The sequence below is a fragment of the Stenella coeruleoalba genome (genome assembly GCF_951394435.1).
Source record: "Stenella coeruleoalba genome assembly, chromosome: 5".
In the NCBI taxonomy this organism is placed as follows: Eukaryota; Metazoa; Chordata; class Mammalia; order Artiodactyla; family Delphinidae; genus Stenella; species Stenella coeruleoalba.
This window is the reverse complement of record NC_137150.1, coordinates 28,606,114-28,628,527: the sequence shown is the minus strand read 5'-3', so window position 1 is coordinate 28,628,527 and position 22,414 is coordinate 28,606,114. Positions and strand designations below refer to the sequence as shown.

The window sequence follows — 22,414 nt, the reverse complement described above, 5'->3', positions numbered from 1 at the left end:
AAAACAAAACCCAGAAAACCTTGGTGAAGGAAGAGAATCTTACTTCCAGACATACCCAATTATTAGATTGAAATGTTCAGTTTTCAACAAAAAATAAGGGATACAAAGAATCGGGAAAGTATGGCCCATTCAAAGGAAAAATAACAAATCTACAAAAACTGTCCCTGAAAAAGAAGACCTGATGGCAGAACTACTAGACAAAGATTTTAAAACAACCATCTTAAAAATATTCAAAGAACTGGGCTTCCCTGGTGGCACAGTGGTTGAGAGTCCGCCTGCCGATTCAGGAGATACAGGTTCGTGCCCCAGTCCGGGAAGATCCCACATGCTGCGGAGCAGCTAGGCCTGTGAGCCATGGCTGCTGAGCCTGCGTGTCCGGAGCCTGTGCTCCGCGACGGGAGAGGCCACAACAGTGAGAGGCCCGCGTACTGCAAAAAAAAAAAAAAAAAATTCAAAGAACTAAAGGAAGATGTGGAGAAAAATTAAGAGAAAATATATGAACAGAATGGAAATATCAATAAAGAGATGGGAAACCTGAAAAGAAATCAAAAAAATTCTGGAGTTGAAAAGTACAATAACTGAAATGAAAAATTCACTAGAGGCATTCAAAGGCAATTTGAACAAGCAAAAGAAAGAATGAGTAAAAGTGACAGTAAGACAATATAAAATATCGACTCTAAGGAACAGAAAAAAAAGACTGAATAAAAGTGAACAGTGTGGGACCTCCCTGATGGTCCAGTGGCTAAGAACCCATCTTTCAGGGACTTCCCTGGTGGTACAGTGGTTAAGAATCCACCTGCTAATGCAGGGGACACAGGTTCAATCCCTGGTCTGGGAATATCCCACATACTACGGAGCAACTAAGCCTGTACACCACAGCTACTGAGCCCATGTGCTGCAACAACTGCAGCCCACAAGCCTAGAGCCTGTGCTCTGCAACAAGAGAAGTCACCACAATGAGAAGTCCGTGCACCACAACAAAGGGTAGCCAGCACTTGCCGGAACTAGAGAAAGCCCGCGTGCAGCAACAAAGACCCAATGCAGCCAAAATATAAATAAATTTTTTAATTAAAAAAAAAAAAAAGAACCCATCTTGCAATGCAGGGGATGCTGGTTCTATCACTGGTCAGGGAACTAAGATCCCACATGCCGCAGGGCAATTAAGCCTGCGTGCCGCAACTAGAGAGCCAAAGTGCTGCAACTACAGAGCCCACGGGCTTTGGTGCCCATGCACCACAACTAGAGAGAAGCCCAAATGTCGCAAGCCTGCATACTGCAAAGAAGAGCCCGCACACTGCAACAAAAGATCCCACATGCCAGGGCTTCCCTGGTGGCGCAGTGGCAGAGAATCTGCCTGCTAATGCAGGGGACACGGGTTCGAGCCCTGGTCTGGGAGGATCCCACATGCTGCGGAGCAACTAAGCCCGTGAGCCACAACTACTGAGACTGCATGTCTGGAGCCTGTGCTCCGCAACAAGAGAGGCCGCGATAGTGAGAGGTCCGCGCACCACGATGAAGAGTGGCCCCCGCTTGCCACAACTAGAGAAAGCCCTCGCACAGAAACGAAGACCCAGCACAGCCAAAATAAATTAAAAAATAATGATAATAAAATAAATAAATAAAATTTTTAAAAAAAGATCCCACATGCCGCAACTAAGACCCGACACAGCCAAATAAATAAATAAATAAATATTTCTTTTAAAAAGTGAACAGTGCCTAAAGGACTGTGAGACACCATCAAGCAGGCCAACATACAAACTGTGGGAGTCCTAGAAGGAGAAAAGGGAGAGAGAGTGGCAGAGAGAATATTTAAAGAAATGATGGCTGAAAACTTCCCTAATTTGTTGAAAGATACAAATATATATATTCAAGAAGCTCAACAAACTCCCAAGAAATGTAAACTCACAGAGACCTACACCAGGAAGTACTATAATCAAACTTCTGAAAGACACAAAGAGAGGATCTTGAAAGCAGCAAGGGAGAAGTGACATATCACATACAAGGAATCATCAATAAGATTACCAGCATGTTTCTCCACAGAAACTTTGGAGTCCAGAAGGTAGTGAGATGATGCATTCAAAGTGCTGAAAGAAAGAAACTGTCAATCAAAAATCCCATATCTGGCAAAACTGTCCTTCAAAAGAGAGAACATTTTGCTTGTTTGGGTATTATAGATCGATTGAAATTTTGGTAGAAAATAATCCAAAAGAGGTTTAACTTTTGAAATTCTGTCTGCAGGAAGTGGAGTTTCTGAGTTATCATTAAAGTGAAGAAATGTCATTATTTGTTCAAACCTTCTTCTCGTCATAATCTTTGGAAAGATAGGTGTTTCAAGTAAGGGATCAACCAACCAATATTCTTTCCAGTGTGACTTTCTTATTTGTCCCACCAAAATTATTAATCCAAGAAACTTCTTCATGTCACTATCAGTTACATCAGTCCATTTCGAAGACTTACACACTTTTTATATGATTTTTCATTCTGTTGGTGATACAAGTTTGTCTGAGAAGTGACCAACTCAAAAAAGTAGTTACCAAAAATTAATTGTTATTTCACTAACACTTTGTGGGTTATTACACTCAATAGTTACACCTGACACATCTGTAAGTCTTCTAATTTTCGTGAAATGTTGTCTTCAATCCACTCTTTTGTAGAAGCAAAGGAGCACTCTCCAGCACCATGAGCTTCATTTTCACTTTCTGTATCAGAATCAATCACTAAGGTTTTTTGTCTTTTTGTTGGCCTAATATTCACATCATCTAAATCAGAACTATATTCTGAAGAACTATCATCTTCTGAGACACTAGTATATACGTCACTTGGAAAATCAGAGAAAGTACCTGCATAAATTCATTCAAAAATTCTTCTTCACTCAAAATTTCACAATGCGTCATTTTTGAAAATTTTACCATAATAAAATTGCATTTATAATATACACAAGATTGGAACAAAAACTTAAAGGAGCAAAATGTGAATGATAATGACAATCATAAGTTGTATAAAGAACCTTTGATCAATTTTAAGTTCTAACAGCTTGGCACAGTGATGTTAATTGTATCACTCTCTAAAAACATATTGATACATCTCCAGTCAATAACATTTGGGTAATAAAAGACACATTAATAAGTCTCCAGTCAATAATGTGTTAAGAAATAGATAATTTTTTTAAAAAAATCACTAGTCTAAAAGCTAATATTATTGTAACTTTGGTATGTAATGTCATATCTCATTTTCCACCTAATTTAGGAGACTAGGGTCTTCCCTGGTGGTGCAGCGGTTAAGAATCTGCCTGCCAATGCAGGGGACATGGGTTCGAGCCCTGGTCTGGGAAGATTTCACATGCCGCAGAGCAACTAAGCTTGTGCACCACAAATACTGAGCCTGCGCTCTAGAGCCTGTGAGCCACAACTACTGAAGCCCACACACCTAAAGCCTGTGCTCCGCAACAAGAGAAGCCACTGCAAGGAGAAGCCTGCGCACTGCAATGATGAGTAGACCCTGCTCTTCGCAACTAGAGAAAGCCCACGCACAGCAACGAAGATCCAATGCAGCCAAAAATAAAAGTAAAAAATAAATAAGAGACTAAATTAATTTAAAATAATTATTAATTTATGTTTTGGGGCACACATGTATAAAGATGTAATTGTGCAACATCGACAACTAAAAGAGGTGGGGGAGTGTTATAATTTATAATGTTAAATGTAATCTCCATGGTAACTGCAAAGAAAACAGTGATAAAATATATAGAAAAGGAAATGAGAAAAATGAAGAGAAAAACATTTCACTACAAAAAAATCAACTAAACACCAAGACAGTAATACAGGAAATGAGAAAAAAAAAAAGGCCATAAGATATTACTAACAATAGCAAAATGAGAGAAATAATCCCTACCTATGAGTAATCACTTTAAATGTAAGTGGGTTAAACTCCTGACAGATTGGCAGAATGAATTTAAGAAATCCAACTACATGTATCTAAAACAGGACCCACTTTAGATCCAGCAACACAAAGACGTTGAAAGTGAAAGGATGGTAAAAGATATTCCATGAAAATAATAACCAAGAGAAAGCAAGGGTAGCTATATTAGTATCAGACAAAATAGACTTTAAATCAAAAAAGGTTACTAGAGACAAAGAAGGACATTACATATTAATAAAAGATTCAATACAGCAAGAATATATAACAGTTACAAACACTTATGCACTTAATAACAGATCACCAAAACATATGAAGTGAAAATTGACAGAATTGAAGGAAGAAATAGTTCTACAATAGTAGTTGGAGACTTTAACACCCCATTCTCAATAATAGATATAACAACCAGATAGAAGAAAAGTAATGAAACAGGAAGAAAAGTAATGAAACAGGATGTGACACAGTAAACCAACCAGATCTAACAGATTTATAAAGAACACTCTGGGAATTCCCTGGTGGTCCAGTGTTTAGGACTCTGAGCTTCCACTGCAGTGAGCACGGGTTTGATCCCTGGTCAGGGAACTAAGATCCCACAAGCTGTGTGGTGTGGCCAAAAAAAAAAAAAAAAACAACAAAAACACTCTACTGAACAACTACAGAATACACAGTCTTCCAAGTGCACATGGAACATTTTCCAGGATACACTATAAGTTAGGCCACAAATTAAGTCACCACAAATGGACGAAGTTAGAAATCAATAACATAAATAAAAAATTCATAAATTTATGGAAACTAAATACAACACATTTGTAAATAACCAATGGATGAAAGAAGAAATCACAAGAGAAATTAGAAAATACTTAAGATATTAATGAAAATGAAAACACAAAACTTACGGGACACAGTGAAAGCAGTGCTAAGGGGGAAATTTATAGCTATAAAAGTTTACATTAAAAAATGTGAAAGGTCTCAAATTAACAACCTAACTTTACAACTTAAGAAACTAGAAAAAGAATAACAAACTAAACCTAAAGCTAGCAAAGGAAAGAAAATAATACAGATTAATTAGAGCAGAAACAAAGGAAATAGAGAATAGGAAAGCAATAGAGGAAGTCAATGAAAGACAGCTGAAAAGATCAACAAAAATGACAAATGTTTAGCTAGATGAACAGAAAAAAAGAGAAGATTCAAATTATTAAAATCAGAAATGAAAGTGGGGACATTACTATCAATTATACAGAAATATAAACTATAAAACAATACTATGAACAATGGTATGCCAACAAATTAGAAAACCAAAATGAAATGGATAAATTCCTAGAAATACAAAACTTACCAAGACTGAATCACAAAGAAATAGAAAATCTCAGTACACCTATAACTAGTAAGGAGATTGAATCAGTAACCAAAAAACTCCAAACAAAGAAAAGCCTTGGACATGGTGGCTTCACTGAGGAATTCTACCAAAACATCTCAAACTTTTCCAAAACATTAAAGAGGAGGGAACACTTCCTAACTCACTCCTGGAGGTTAGCATTACCCTAATATCAAAACCAGACAAAGACAATACAAGAAAAGAAAAATAAAGACTAATATTCCTTATAAGCATCAATGCAAAAATCCTCAACAAAATAACTAGTAAACCAAATTCAGCAGCATATTAAAAGGATTACACACCATTTCCAAGTGGGAGTTATAGCTGGAATGTAGGAACAGTTCAACATATGAAAAGAAATCAACGTATTACACTACATTAATGGAATGAAGGAAAAAAAATATCATCTCAACTGATGCAGAAAAAGCATTTGACAAAACCCAACACCCTTTCATGATAAAAACACTCAACAAACTAGGAATAGAAGGAAACTAACTCAACAAAAGCCATATATAAAAAAAGCTACAGTAAACATCATACTCAATGGTGAAAGACTGAAAGCTTTCCAAGATGAGGAACAAGGCAAGGATGTCCACATTCACCACTTCTTTTTTTTTTTTTTGGAGTATAATTGCTTTACAATGTTGTGTTAGTTTCTGGTGTACAACATAGTGAATCAGCTATATGTATACATATATCCCCTCCCTCTTGGACCTCCCTCCCACTCCACCCCATTCTCACCCATCCAGGTCATCACAGAGCATGGAGCTGAGCTCCCTGGGCTATACAGCAGGTTCCCACTAGCTATTTTACACATGGTAGTGTATTTATGTCAATCCTAATCTCCCAATTCGTCCCACCCTGCCCTTCCCCCCACCATGTCCACATATCCATTCTCTACAACTACATCTCTATTTCTGCCCTGGAAATAGGTTCATTTGTACCATTTTTCTGGATTCCATATATGAGTTAATATACAATATTTGTTTTTCTCTTTCTGACTTACTTCACTCTGTATGACACACTCTAGGTCCACCCACATCTCCAAAAATGACCCAATTTTGTTCCTTTTTATGGCTGAGTAATATTCCATTGTACATAAGTACTACATCTTCTATATCCATTCATCTGTCATTGGACACTTAGGTTGTTTCCATGTCCTGGCTATTGTAAGTAGTGCTGCAATGAACATTGGGGTACATGTGTCATTTTGAATTATGGTTTTCTCAGGCTGTATGCCCAGTAGTGGGATTGCTAGATCATATGGTAGTCCTATATTTAGTTTTCTAAGGAACCTCCATACTGTTCTCCATGGTGGCTGTATCAATTTACATTCCCTCCAACAGTGCAAGAGGGTTCCCTTTTCTCCACACCCTCTCCAGCATTTATTGTTTTTAGATTTTTTGATGATGGCCATTCTGACCAGTGTGAGGTGATACCTCATTGTAGTTTTGATTTGCATTTCTCTAATAATTTAGTGACGCTGACCATCTTTTCATGTGCCTCTTGGCCATCTGTATGTTTCCTTTGGAGAAATGTCTATTTAGGTCTTCTGCCCAATTTTTGATTGGGTTGTTTGGTTTTTTGATATTGAGCTCCATGAGCTGTTTGTATATTTCGGAGATTAATCCTTTGTCCATTGCTTCGTTTGCAAATATTTTTTCCCATTCTGAGGGTTGTCTTTTCATCTTGTTTATGGTTTCCTTTGCTGTGTAAAAGCTTTTTAAGTTTAATTAGGTCACATTTGTTTATTTTTGTTTTTATATTCATTACTCTAGGACGTGGGTCAAAAAAGATCTTGCTGTGGTTTATGTCAGAGTGTTTTTCCTATGTTTTCCTCTAAGAGTTTTATAGTGTCTGGTCTATTTAGGTCTTTAATCCATTTTGAAAACTTTTGTGTATGGCATTAGGTATGGTGTTCTAATTTCATTCTTTTACATGTAGCTGTCCAGTTTTCCCAGCACCAATTATTGAAGAGGCTGTCTTTTCTCCATTGTATATTCTTGCCTCCTCTGTCATAGATTAGGTGACCATAGGTGCATGGGTTTATCTCTGGGCTTTCTATCCTGTACCATTGATCTATAGTTCTGTTTTTGTGCCACTACCATACTGTCTTGATTACTGTAGCTTTGTAGTATAGTCTGAAGTTGGAGAGCCTGCTCCTCCAGCTCTGTTTTTCTTTCTCAAGATTGCTTTGGCTATTCAGGGTCTTTTGTGTTTCCATACAAATTGTAAAATTTTTTGATCTAATTCTGTGAAGAAGGTCATTGGTAATGTGATAGGGATTGCACTGAATCTGTAGATTGCTTTGGGTAGTACAGTCATTTTCACAATATTGATTATTCCAATCCAAGAACATAGTATATTTCTCCATCTGTCTGTGTCATCTTTCATTTCTTTCATCAGTGTTTTATAGTTTTCTGTGTAAAGGCCTTTTTATTCCATGTAGAATTGGAAGTTCTCACCAAGCAATTAAGCAAGAAATAGAAATAAAAGGCATCCAAATTGGAAAGGAAGAAGTAAAATTACCTCTATGTGCAGATGATATTATATGCAGAAAACCCTAAAGAATACACACACACACACACACACACACACACACACACAGAAAACTGTTAGAATAAATGAATTCAGCAAAGTAGCAGGATACAAAAATCAACATATAAAAATTGGTACATTTCTACACACTAACAATGAATAACCCAAAAAGGAAATTAACAACTCCATTTACAACAGCATAAAAATGAATAAAAACGGCAGTAAACTTAACCAAGGAAGTGAAAGCCTTGTATGATGAAAACTACAAAACATTGCTCAAAGAAATTAAACAGACATAAATAAATGGGACTATATCCTATGTTCATGGATCATAAGACTTAATATTAAGACATCAATACTAACTAAAGCAATCTACAGATTCAGTGTAATCCCCATCAAAATCCCAATGACACTTTTTGCAGAAATAGAGAACCCATCCTAAAATACATAGGGAATCTCAAGGGACCCTGAATAGCCAATACAATCTTGAAAAAGAAGAAAGAAGCTGGAGAAGTCACACTTCCTGATTTTAAAACTCACTGCAAAGCTATAAAAATCAAAACATAGCGGTATTGGCATATAGACAAATGGAGGAGAATAAAAAGCCCAGATATAATTCCCCACATTTATTGTCAAATGATTTTCAACAAGAGTGCCAAAAATCCAAAGGGGAATGGTCAGCCTCTTCCTCTTCTGGGAAAACTGTAAAAAGAATGAAGTTGGAGCCTTACTTAAGACCACACACAAAAATTAACTCAAAATGGGGCTTCCCTGGTGGCTCAGTGGTTGAGAGTCCGCCTGCCTATGCGGGGGACACGGGTTCGTGCCCCGGTCCGGGAAGATCCCACATGCTGTGGAGCGGCTGGGCCCGTGAGCCATGGCCACTGAGCCTGCACGTCTGGAGCCTGTGCTCCACAGCGGGAGAGGCCAGAACAGTGAGAGGCCCGTGCACCACAAAAAAAAAAAAAAATTAACTCAAAATGGATCAAAGATCTAAATGTAAGAGCCAAAACTATCAAACTCTTAGAAGAAAACATAGGGTAAAAGCTTCACAATCCTGGATTTGGCAATGCTTTCATGGATATGACAGGAAAGGCGCAGGCAACAAATGTAAAAACAGACAAATTGGACTTCACAAAAATTTAAAACTTTTGTGCATCAAAACATATTGTCAACAGAGTAAACAGGCAATCCATGGAATGGGAGAAAATATTTGCAAATCATTTGTGATAAGGGATTAATACCCAGAATATATAGAGAATTCCTGAAACTCAACAACAGAAATTCTGATTAAAAAATGGGCAAGGAACTTGCACTTATCTAAAGAATATATAAAAATGCCCATAAACACATGAAAAGATTTCAATATCACTACCCATTAGGTAAATGCAAATCAAAACTACAACGAGATACCACCTCATACCCATTAGGATGGCTACTATCAAAAAAAACAGAGAGTGAGGATGTTGGTGAGCATGTGGAAAAATTGAAACCCTTGTGCACTGTTGGTAGGAATGTCAAATGGTACACCTGCTGTGAAAAATAGCATGGTGGTTCTTCAAAAATCTAAATGTAGAACTGCCCTTACGATTCAGCAATTCTACTTCTGGGTATATTCAAAAGAATTGAAAGCAGGGTCTTGAAGAGATATTTGTACATCCATGTTCACAGCAGCACTATTCACAATAGCTAAAATGTGGAAGCAACCCAAGTTCCAACAAGAGATGAATGGATAAGCAATATATGGTATATCCATACAGTGGAATATTATTCATCCTTAAACAGGAAGGAAATGTTTACATATGCTACAACATGGATGAACTTTAAGGACATTAGCTAATCTCAAAAAAACAAATGCTGTATGATTCCACTTATACAGAAAGTAGAATGGTGGTTGCCAGGGTCTTGGGGGGATGGTGAGTTATTGTTTAACGGGTATAACGTTTCAGCTTTACAAGATGAAAAGAGTTCTGTGTGCGTCTACAGATAGAGCTAGGATACTTATATCTGCCTGTCTACTGAAAGCCCTCAAACAGTGACTGACTCAGTATCCCTAGAATACAGATTATGATCTTGAAATGCTATTTCCTTCTTTAAAAAAACAGAGTTTCTTGAAGAAATGATGATTTCAGATTTGGGACAGAATTGATTTAAGATATCAGACAACAAGGAAGCTATTAAAGACTAGTAGGGTCATATCAAAAGGATAGGCTTGAATAGGCTCCCCCCAGCCAAAGATGAGACCACATGAGCTTTGATAATAATAATTGCAATGAACTGAAACACGTAAAATGTTTAAATTCATGACCACATACTGATATTAGATTTTTAAAAAGAATTGTCTCAAAAACAAAACAAAAAAGAATTGTCTTCAGAAGATAAAAAATCGATTCACTTTCTCAAAAATTGGTAAATAAATGGAAAGAATCAAACACTTATGCTGCCTTTCCTAAAGGAATTGTACTGCTGCATATTCAAATGATAGATAAAGGACTAATATTCCAACTAATAAGTAAAAAAGCCACGATAGAATACCACTATTTTGCAACCTTCAATGAACAGATATAGGCATCAAGTACAGACAGGTGCTGAAAACACAAAGAGAAACAATGCGACATTCCATACCTCCTATGGTCTTGGCAAACACCACCTAGAGAATTACCAAAGGGATTGAATCTGAGTCTGATCCAGTCTTGGATCCAGCTACTAATATACAAGAATTACCCAGGGCAGAGAAACATAATTAACTGTACATGAGTGTGCAATCTGCAAAATCCAGACTGTAGGGTATACACGTCAAATGACCCAAGTTCTTCATCAGAGAAATTGTAAGAAAAGAAAGGAATAGGGAGAAAACCTACAGATTAAAAGAGATTTTTTTAAAAATGTAATGACAAGACTACATTATAGTGCTGAAGAATACAGATTTATGAAAAAACTTTTTTTAACACAAGGAAGCAATTACTATAAAAGTCAGAAGAATGGCTACTAATGGGAGTACACGAGTAGTTGTAATTGGGATGGAGCGAAGTTTTAACACAGCTAGCATGGTTCTTCACCCTGACCTAGGTGGTATCGTCTTTCAGTAATTCATTAAGCTACACATTTTTACGTATGTTCTTTTGTTTGACTTCATAATAAAAATTCATTTTTTAATAAAAAATTTTGTTAAATAACAATAAAAGCAAAAGGAAAGGAAATACTAACTAAAAGAAGGCTGGTATAGCCAGAATGCCTAGGTTCGAATCATGGATTCTGCCACACAACCAAGAAAGTACTAATCTCTGTGCCTCAATTTCCTTATCATAAAATGAAGATAATAAAAGTACTTAGCTCATAGGTTCTTGTGAAGATTAGGAAAGTTAATATAGAAAGGACAAATAGAACAGTGCCTGGCACACAGAAGTGGTGATCAGAGTTGGTGACCAGCTATCTGTGTTATCTTAAAAAGTTATTTAACCATTCTGGGCTTCAGTTTCCTTAATTGAGTTTAAAAAATCTGATAGGAGGGACTTCCCTGACAGTCCAGTGGTTAAGCCTCTGAACTTCCAATGCAGGGGCATAGGTTCGATCCCTGGTTGGGGAACTAAGATTCCCACATGCTGTGGTGGGGTGTGGCCAAAAAAAAAAAAAAATACAGTATCTGATAGGATTATGAGGAGGTCAAAATATACATATAGTATTCCACAATTAGCAGATCCTTTCCAGTCTCTCAACATCCAGAGAGAGTTATCTGTCACATCAGACATACCTCAGTCATAGCACAGTCCTCTTGCACTTTTCACCTGGTCATTCAAGTTGATCTCAATGAAATGATCACTCAGTGACTCTCATATCTGAAACTGGATCTTCATCTAAGTTTCAAAAAGATAAAGAGACCCAAATCTTAAAAAGTTCATCTCCTAGTAAGAATGGTCATGTGTTATTCCCAGAACAGGCATCTGTCTTACTGGTGGTAACCACTAAACAGAAGCTGGAACAACTGAATTAGCTAATGGACTCCGATGCTCACCACCACATGCCTTCACCATTGTCTTCTTTCCCCTTATCTTTCCTGTCCCCGCTCTGTTGAAACATTTACCTGGGAGTCCAATTCTATCATCATCTAGCATCAATTCTGATTCTGGCTTCAAAGGTAGAATGTGGGAAGCAGTCAGCCTTGAGAGCAAGCTGCAGACATACCATGCATGCCGCCGCTGCTCGAAGGGACTGTGCCTACTTGTTCCCCTCCTTGTTCCATTCTATGGGAGATAAATCACCAAGGCCCAGAGATCAGAAAGAATGTAAAATGAGACAAGCAAAGCTGTCTCCCCCCTGCACGTGCAGGTTATTTTTGATGATTCTGGGTTTATGGGTTTTCTCCCAGGGAAGTTAACCTTGAGCCGGACAGTCTGTAGATAATGTAAACCACCATCTGGCAACCTTCCTTTTTCTATTCTATATAATCTGCCACTGTAGCATAATAAAATTTGCCTTGCAACTATCAGTTGTCTTGGTCCTTCTGACCCCATTCGTCGGTGCTACTTCAGTTCCTTACCCCTTCCCTTCTGACCGTGGGTGGTGAAATCCTCTTTCTCTGGCTGGTCTGCGGCAGTAGAATAATTCTCACAGGCAGGCGTACTCTCAGACGATACCACTGAACACAAAAAGCAAAGGCAGGGAGAACAACTTTCACAATTTCACCTGTGACCAAGCCCTCCTTTTCAGAAGTCCATACTGTGAAATTAATGTGCCAATAGTTTGCAGCTGCCTTTACCCCACTACAAGCTGTAACAGGACATAGGTCTGGAACTCTGAGTCAGAAGAGACCCAATGCTTCCCAAAGCCAAAGCAGAAGGTGCAGCTTGCTTTAATCAGTGTCATAACACACCTAAAGTAAGACTGTGAGAATAGGAGTTGCAGGGTTGGAGTTCATTTGTACACAGCATAGAAAGCCAAGTGCATAGAAGCAAAACACATTTCTATCTCCTTGCACTGAGATCTCCCAAGAGTCCTTTGGTAACTTGCCCTTTATAGGTCTGAAGCCCCTGTAACATGCACCATAAATTAAAATGTAATTATTTTTCACTACTTTGGGGGGGGGGAACTGTAAATAAAGCATGGCCAGTAGCTGTTCTTTCTCAAGTGAGTCACATCAAAATGTGCAATTAGCTTTCTCAAAAGTACGTATTTCACTTTACTGCAATAAATGGAACATCCAATGCTTTCAAAGTCTCTATTGTCTATTAAATGCAAAAGCTCTATTCCAAAAATATGCCAACATGCTGTTTAACGTTCCTAAAAAGAACTGAATCTACCGCAAATAAGGAAACGGAATTAGTACTGGATCTCATCTCAACCAAATCATTCTGCCCCGCGAGAGGTTACATAAAGGGTCAGAACACGCCTCCAAGCAGAAGCTGCGGGCAAAACCCTAGTCACCCACCTCTTCCCCAAAGTGGGGCGGGGAAGGCCCGGGTCTACTTGGCAATACCAAAAGTAAAACAACACAACAAAACAAAACCTCATACAGAGGACTGAAACCAACAGAGGTAATGCGTGCCCAGTGTTTAACATTATCACGGTTAGAAAATAAAGTGGTACAAAAACCTGTTTGGTCTGCGTGTTACGGGTCTCTTAGCCTTGCAATATTTTCACCTCATTGATTTTCTTAATAAAATCAAATTAGGCTCCGCATAAAGAGGCCCCTCCGATTCTGAAATGGTCCTAATAAACCGGAGAAGGAGATACCTACTCTACCCGTCCGCGGAGCCCCCACCTTTTGCTACGGGCCTTCACTAGCCAAGCGACCTTCTCAGACACCTTGACAACTGCAAAGCGGAGCGGGTCGGCCCTAGTGGACGCTTGGGAACGGAGTAACTACAACCTATCCAGAATCCAGGCTGCGCCGGCAATCATTCCACGCTTCACACTCACTGCCTCATCTAACCTTCTCAACCACCATATAAGGCAAGAACTACCAGCTGTGTCCTACAAATGAAGAAACTGAGGCGCCGAGACGTTAAATGGGAAGCCAAAGATCACAAAGGGCGGGAAGCCAGACTTGAACCAGGTTTCTCAGGTCACCCCGCTCCCCCCGGCCTTTACACTGGGATTTTCATTGCTCCTCTCTGGGAACCCCAGCAAGGGTCAGTCTGACCACTCGCAGGGCGCAGGTGTGGTCAGTTCCCGGGATTCCTCAGGCAGGGGCTCCAGCCGCCGCTTCTGTAAACCCCAAGAGCCGCTCACCTTACTCAGTCGCCGCCGCTCAGCAGCAGCGCGCCCAGCCCCGCCGGCTCAGCGGCCTCCGGCCCCGCCTCTGCGACCGTTACCACGCCGTGGGAGGCCGGCCAATCGAGCCCGAGCGCGTCGAGAGGCCTACCTCTGCTCTGGCTTAAACGCCGGAGCGATTTTCTCGGACCGCCCGGGAAGGCTGGGCCTGCCCCGCGCCCTCTGGTTGGCTCCGCTTCTGCGGGTGGGGCCTAACTTTGACTTAGACCTGTGTGTGCCGGGCCGGCTTTGTCGTCTGCGCCTGCGCACTTCCATTGCAGCTGAAAATAGGCTCTGGCTCAAGTTGTCTCTCTCACTTACCTGGATCGCACGCGCACGCGCACGCGCACGCGCGCACGCACACACGCGCACACGCACACACACACGCGCGCGCGCGCGCGCACGCACACACACACACACACACACACACACACACACACACACACACACACACACACACACACACACACACACACACACACACACACACACACACACACACACACACACACACACACGTCGTGTCTGCTAGCTCCTGCGGGTCACGTCAGCGTGTTCTCTATGTTCAGGACCTGGCTGAGCGGTGCAGCGCCTGGCATTTGGAGGACGCAAATAAGTGTTTGTTGATGACGTTTTACCCTCCCATTAAACATTTTCCAAATCTCCACGAAGTGTCAGGCCATACATCGAGCTCCAAAAATGCAAAAGTGTCTGGCTGGAGATGTTCAAAATCTAGTTAGGGAGATAGGTATACACCCTGAAATTAAGGTGCAGTGTGATAGGCATGATCAGAGAAAGGTGTCTAGGGCACAGAAGGGAAAGAAAAGGAGGATTTACCTAGGTCCCTGAAGTCTTCCTCGACCAGTGCGTCTCAACCCTGGCTGCACATTAGAATCACCTGGGGAGCTTTGGAAACAATGTTCAGACCCCAAGTTAAGTATATCAGAATCTGCTGGGTAGGACCTAGGCATTGGTAGTTTGTAAAGCTCCCCAGGTGATTCCAATGTGCAGCCAAGGTAGAGAACTACAAACCTAGAGAGATGCATAAGAAGAATGATTCTGAACGGTGAAGAGTTCCCCAGCAATACAGATAGGAAAGGCAGAAATGCGTGGAGGGAGAGGGGGTTCAAGGACCTGCTGTTCTTTATGTCTCAGCACAGAAAGAATTCATTGAGAGGCAAAGTGATAGATCAGAAGTGTTTTATTAGAGTAGGACGCTTGCGAGGCTTACAAGCTGGTGGGCAAGGGAATGCCGCTCCGAGAACTTAGTGGGCTACAGTTTTATAATCAAAGAAAAAGAAGACCACCTTCTTCCTCATTCTTGAGTAGATATCAAGCTTCCATCATCAGTTCCACCTCCAAATCAGGTGGAGGAGTTTTCTTGTCCCCACATGGTTGAACTGGGACTGTCATGGTGCAATGGAAATGAGCAAAAAGGCAGTAACATATACTAAAATATGATAAATCATCTCGGGTTTCAGTATAATGTCACCTTTTCCTTATATTTTTGTTTTTAGTGTGCACAGAGACGCATGTCCTAGGAATCATTAATCTACTGACCTCACTGGGCAGGATGTGTGTCTCATGCCACCACTGTATTGTTTTGGGGCAAGTCATGCTTCTGTTGCATGCATGGTTTTGTTGCTAAGCAAGCCTGCTTTCTTGAGTGATCATTAACTTACAGGGGTCTCCCATACTTTTTCCTTACAATTCCCTAGTGGAGTTAACTATTTAATCACCTACTTTGGCCGTTTACTCTGTCCCTATCAGTATTTAGAGAAAACTTCATGTGCAAATTAAGATAATAACTCCAAAGCACGTTATTATAATGCCTAGTTCACAAGTTCTCAGTAAACCTTACTTTTTTTTTTATCTTTCTGTAATTAAACCTAGACTTCTTTGGTACAGCTCATATCTGCCCTCCCCAAAAACCTAACTCCCAAAGCATTGGCCAATATAATGGGCTTCCTGAGGAAGCTGAGGAGCATGTTGAATCATTGGAGAATCAGAGAAGGAAGGCCTTTAGCAGGTGTGCTAAGGAGCTGGGACTTTGTACTGGAGGCGATGGGGAACCATAGATGAGTTTTCAAAAGGAGTATAAAATGAAAAGGCTTTTGTTTGGGTCTTTTCAAGCCTAACTTTCTTGCATCCTGATATATAAGTAAAAACTGTAAAAAAAAAAACCAAAAAAAAGGCGGGGGGAGGGCTCCACAGTGTACAAATATGATCAGTGTTCTTTTTCTCCACAAAAGGAAATCATCTCAATCCTCTCTGTATCACCTTAATAAATTCAGAATCTACAAATAGGGCCCCTTCCCACCTTTTCCAAAAACTTATAGCAGGTTAAGCGATCCAAAAATTCCCAAAGGAAAATCCAGCTGTGACACACCTGAAGGGAAGGCCTGGTGGCCTTTGTCATTGCATCTGATAGCCACACGATGTCACTGTTCGCAACCTGTACTTTCCAATTGGTCAAATGATGCAAGTCTGTAGCACAGCAGGTCCCACAAAGGCCAACAGGGATCTCCCACGGAGGGCATGGTGTCTCTCACAAGGAGGTCTCAGGGTCACAGCTTTTAGGGTTCAACTTTCAGGCCCATACTCAGCCTTCTTCCAGGCAGCTGGAGCCACTATGAGTTTGATCTCTGTGTCTGTCTGCCCCATGCAAACATGTCCTCACCCCACCGCCACCCCCTGCCCTTTCCATACTTAGCTATTCACACTAGCCTGGTTGGCAGATTTTCATTTTTAACACTTGGAACACAAACAGTCTCACTGCTTGACTTTTCCAGGGTAATATGGTGACTTACCCACTTTTCTGAGTGTAGCTGCCCTAATTATAGCTAGGAGGCCAAACATCATTGGTCAATTAGGATTATTTGCCTGCAAATAGAATACAAAATCTGATTTTAAAAAAAAATCTGATTCAAACTGTCTTCTTAAGCAATAAGGAAATTGATTATCTCACATAACAGGAAGTCCAGGGGCAAGATAGACTTTGGACTTGTTTGATGCAGTGGTTCAACAAGTTACCAAGACAAGTTATTGGAAAGTACAGGATATCAAGTTTACCAAGTTACCAAGGAAAAGTTTACCCTCTGGGGTGGGTGCTCCTTGAGTCACATGGATTACAAGAAGGAAACATGGCTACTTGGGTAAAATTGGAGTTCTGTAAGTATCAAGAGGAAAATGGACGCTAGACGGATGATCACCAGTATCCTTCACAATCTTCAAAGCAAAAAAGGCTGTTTATTCTCTAATTCCTAACAATAGAACCTCTCTCCCATCACTCCTGGATTTTGTATGTAGCAAGGGGAGGGGAGGAAGCTCTAGAGCACTGTCCTCCAAAGGAATCCCTTCTTCTGAACCCCTAAGGCTTTTCTAGCATCTCTCTGCCAGAAAAGGAAAGGGCCCTGCACACAAGTTCAGCCTTTAGGTCAGCATCCTGCTGCACTGGTCTCAAGAGTCTTCTGTGGACCTCATCTACCCACCAGGATTCTAATGGTTCTAACACTCATTTAACATTCGTTCATTTACAAAAACTTATTAAGCACCTGTTACGTACCACGGATTGAACTAGATACGTTCTACGGTGGTGAGTAAACCCACCCTCATGGAGCTTACAGTATAGTTGGCAAGAGAAATATGGAATACAAATAAGCATATAATTATAATAATTGTTATGAAGGAAGAGAATAGGGTTACATACAGGAGACCTCCCTGAGGAGGTGACATTTAAGCTGAGATCCAAAGCCTATCTTCATTTCGTCGTACTGCTTTCCTCTGTGTTTTGACTTCCCAGTATAATTTTTTTAAGGTTTTATGTATGTATGTATTTAATATGGCTGCATCGGGTCTTAGTTGCAACACGTGGGATCTTTGTTGCCGTGTGCATGATCTTTGTTGCAGCATGAGGGATATTTTAGTTGCGGCTTGTGAACTCTTAGTTGCGGCATGTGGGATCTAGTTCCCTGACCAGGGATCAAACCCGGGCTCCTTGATTGGGAGCGCAGAGTCTTAGCCACTGGACCATCAGGGAAGTCCCCCGCAGTGTAATTTATAGCCTACATTAGCAATTAAAATAGATCTATTTCTAAATTTCTAAACTGATTCTCAAATTTTCTCCTGAGTATAGAACTATCAGGTGCCTCCCCACAATAAGAAGTATAGCAAATATGAATGGCATTTGGTGAAGAATTCTTGCAGATTCTTCGACTCACAAGTCTTTTAGACTTAGAATCCTTTATTACACTAATACATTTGCTCTGCCTCCCCTGGGGAGGTATGATCTATGGGGACATGGATCATACCTCACTAATCTTTTTCCAGTACGTAGCTTAGTCCCTGGCACATAGTAGGTGCTCAATACAGTGTTGAACTATATTGTTAAATCTGAGTCAGATTTATACAGCAGCATTCACCTTCAGTAGCCATTTTCCAGTATGAAAGACAATAAGCAAACAGCTCAGGTAAATATATTAATAACAAATGCTTAAGAATCCATACAGCATAACAACAGTTAAATGAATTGAGCCCTTACAATGTGTCAGGCTCTGGGCTAAGCACTTTCATTTTCTAACTTGTTGACGCTTCACAACTTTAATGTAAGTACCGTTATTATCTTTGTTTTACAAATGATCAAATTAGAAAATAGAAGTTTAGAGAAATGACTTGCTAAGGTCACACTGCTAGTATGTGGCTGAGCCAGGATCCAGGATCTGAAACCAGCATTCAGGCTCCATGAACCAATGGGCATCTGCTCTACTGTAAGATTGGTGTAGGCACTTATTCCAACTTGCAATTATTTCACCTGTCTCTGTATTAGTTATCTATTGATGCATAACAAATTACCCCTACTCATAGCAGCTTAAGCCAAACATTTATTACCTGGAAGTTTCTGTGGGTCAGGAATACAGGAGTAGGCTAACTGCATGGTCTGGACAGACTCTTTCGTGATGGTGCACTCAACGGGTTGGCCCGGGGCTAGAGTCATCTCAAGGTTCAAGCGGACTGAAGGATCCATTTCCAAGCTCACTCACGTGGTTGCTGGCTGGCCTTAGTTCATTCCTTGTCAAGTGGACCTCTCCACAGGCTGCCCGAGTGTCCACATACATAGCAGCTTCCCACAGAGGAAGTGATGAAGAGAATGTGTGAGCACCTAAGACGGAAGCTGAAGTATTTTTTATAACCTGATCTTGGGTGTGATATAGCATCACTTCTGCTGTATGCTACTGATTGCACAAACCAACCTTGCTAACACTTGGACAAGGGCTATACAAGGATGTGGATACTAGGAAGTAGGGAGCTCTGGGAGCCATCGTGGAGGCAACCTACCTCGTTGCATCCGTTTGCTAATTTTTGTGACTGTCTTCTCCACTAGAATGTAAACTTCACGGGTGGGGAAAAGCCATCAGTGATTCTCGTTGTCATATCCCCTCACACGCTGCCTGCCATATAAGAGATTGTCAATGAATAGTGAATAAATGTGATGATGGTGATACTGTTACTGAATTAAGTTGTATGGACCCTACTCAGGCCATAGCCCGGCCAAGGCTCTCTGCCTTGTCAGGGGAGGGTTCTTTTTCCGTTTGGGTTCGAGTGAATAATGAAACAGAAGCTGAGATGAACACAGCACAGGCTTTATTCAGTGGCCAAAGAATAGAGAAGCGGGGAACTAAGTTCACAGATCATCTTCTCACCCACCTGGCAAGAGGGCTTTAATGTTAGAGTACTGTAGGGCTTCCCTGGTGGCACAGTGGTTGGGAGTCCGCCTGCCGATGCAGGGGACACGGGTTCGTGCCCCGGTCCGGGAAGATCCCACATGCCGCGGAGCGGCTGGGCCCGTGAGCCGTGGTGGCCGCTGAGCCTGCAGGTCCGGTGCTCCGCAACAGGAGAGGCCAAAAAAAAAAAAAAAAAGTACTGTAAAGACAAAGGGAGGAGGAGTGAGGCTAATGATAGGGGGGCATATGCGTAAGTCTACCAGGGAAGGGGCAGGGCTTTTTCCAAAGGAGTGGCATACCACCCGTTTCGATCCTTTTTGTTCTATAAAGTCCAGCCCTGGTGGCTGGTAGGGTGTATCATTTAATATGCTAAGGTAGTTAAATCAACATATAATGAGACTCAGGGTCTGTTGTAGGTCAGATTCATCACCATCTTGGTCCCAGCTGGTTCCCTCTGTTTTTTTTGTTTATAGATTCCTTTCTTATCTCTGGACCCTTTAACTTAAAGATTTAGGTAAACTCGTGCTAAAGGTGGGGGGTTGAAGGGTTGTGAGCAGAGACCAGGATCAGCTCTGGCAACAACAGGAATTCCAAAGGGTGGCTTCCTATAATCCCGTCCCGCTCTCACACAAATTCCCAGTTGCCATGCATGGTACCATGTAAATACTTTTTTAAGGCAGAACTATATCATGCCCTAAAACATGTACTCATGTATATAATTTCTATATAACTATAGAAGGTGGACTTGAAAGCAAACACACCAAATCCATGAGAACGTTGGCCTTTGGGGAGGAGAAGAAAGTAATGGTGCTGTGGGTGAAAGTCAGGTAGGGCTTTATCTTCTACTGGGATTTTTTTTATTGAGCCAATATTTAACGATGGTCAATTCTGGGTGGTGGGAATATGGGTATTTTTCTCTGTACTTTTCCATATTTTTAAAATTTCTCAAAATAAACTAGATATAGATTTCTAGTCTTAAGCAATTGGAACATGTGCCTTGGAATGATCCTTAGGCACTTAAAAAGTGCCTTCCTTTGGCTCTTTGCTCTAATTAAGGGTGTATCTACAAACCCCACTGTCCAGATGACTCAGACCAAAACCTATTTCCTCCTGAAATTGTCAAACTTTTCTGGTTTGAAGTTCTACAAAATCACCTTGGTTCGCTGCTTCTCCACTTTCTGTGTTTTGTGTAGATAGAGCCAGAGCCTCCATGGGCTGAAGGAGAGAGACCCAAGCAGCAGCAGCAGCCTGGCTGGCAACAGAAGGCTGTGGTTCCTGGCACTGGTGCTGACATACAATCCTCTGAGGCCAGAGTCCTGGACCCCGGGCCCGTTTGAAAAGCACTGGTGCCTCTTCCTTTTACACACAGACAACAGTCACGCTGGACCAACACTGGAAGGGTGCATGGAAAGTTTTAAACCTGTAGGTATCAGATTATGCAACTTTTCCCTTTTTTTGTTTTTGTTTTTTTGTGGTACACGGGCCTCTCACTGCTGTGGCCTCTCCTGTTGCGGAGCACAGGCTCCGGAGGCGCAGGCTCAGCGGCCATGGCTCACGGGCCCAGCTGCTCCGTGGCATGTGGGATCTTCCCGGACCGGGGCACGAACCCGTGTCCCAAACCCGTGTCCCCTGCATTGGCAGGCGGACTCTTAACCACTGCGCCACCAGGGAAGCCCTTTCCCTTTTATTTTGATGTCCATTCATGCTGTTTAAGTAGTAAGTTCAGAAAATCAGTCAATCCATTAACAATTTCCTTTTCCAATGGAGGCCCGACGAAAACATGGACTATTGTGAATGAAAGCACTTTTAGCTGCTGTCTTAACATAAATCACTGACGTCCATGGGCAGGTTGGTGAGAGGCAGCTTAAGAGGTTAGAGCAACATTTAGGTACTTCTTGGGTAACAAGAAGACACTCTGAGAGTGGAAATAAAGTCAAAAGCAGGATCAGCCAGATGAGTACGTTTCACACTCAGTTCAATACCTTTCACAGTATTTTGTTCAGACTTTATTTCTTTCCATGACAATCCTGTTTGATAACAAGCGACTATTCCTATCTCCAGTGTCCTGGACCCAGGGAATGAGTAGGTAGAAAATGCAGCCCAAACTGGTGTGTTCCTTAATTCCAGGTATCCCAGAACCTATACCCAAGGAAGAAACAGTGGCACAGAAGAAGCCAGTGGAGAAATCTGACTGCCTCGCCTATTCTGGGGACAGACTTGGGTACACTTCACGAGTGGGCTGACCCCCACTACATTCTGGGGCCCCTGGGAAGAGGGGCTCCCCAGGCCTCTAAGACAGGACCTATATTTCTGTTCATGCACAATTAATACTTTTCTAATAACAGGCCTTGTTAATATGAACTTTGCAAATCCCACAGGCCTGGCTCCACAACTTCTGAAGGGCTTTGGGTCTCTCTACAAAATGGGTGTAAGTATAATCACTGGACTGTTGTGAGAACGACAGGCAATGATACACAAGGCACAAAGCAAGCATTCGATAAATTACACATCATTGGTCTTGTAAAAGATATTCTGATTCCCAAAGTTTTACAAGAAAATATGATTCTTCATTAAACAATACTTTTGAGCTGCTGCCCAACCAGGGTTTCCTGGTCCT

At 41.2% G+C, this 22,414-nt stretch overlaps 1 protein-coding gene across 6 annotated transcripts in view; it reads right to left on the bottom strand.

Annotated features, from left to right (window-relative positions):
- Positions 1 to 14,194, bottom strand: part of CEP70 (centrosomal protein 70) — a 78,900-nt gene extending 64,706 nt beyond the window's left edge. For 4 of the 6 annotated variants that reach the window (XM_079921200.1, XM_079921196.1, XM_079921201.1 and 1 more), the window contains exons 1-3: positions 14,057 to 14,194; positions 12,366 to 12,464; positions 11,580 to 11,682 (exon numbers count right to left, since the gene is read on the bottom strand). Coding sequence is in view for 5 of the 6 variants with exons in the window: in XM_079921196.1 (XP_079777322.1) it covers positions 11,580 to 11,588 (9 nt within the window). In the remaining variant the exon portion in view is untranslated. Of the gene's footprint in view, positions 1 to 11,579; positions 11,683 to 12,365; positions 12,465 to 13,788; positions 14,036 to 14,056 lie in introns of those variants that run through there. The other 2 variants (XM_079921198.1, XM_079921197.1) reach the window with 2 other exon arrangements.
- Between the last annotated feature and the right edge of the window lie 8,220 nt (positions 14,195 to 22,414).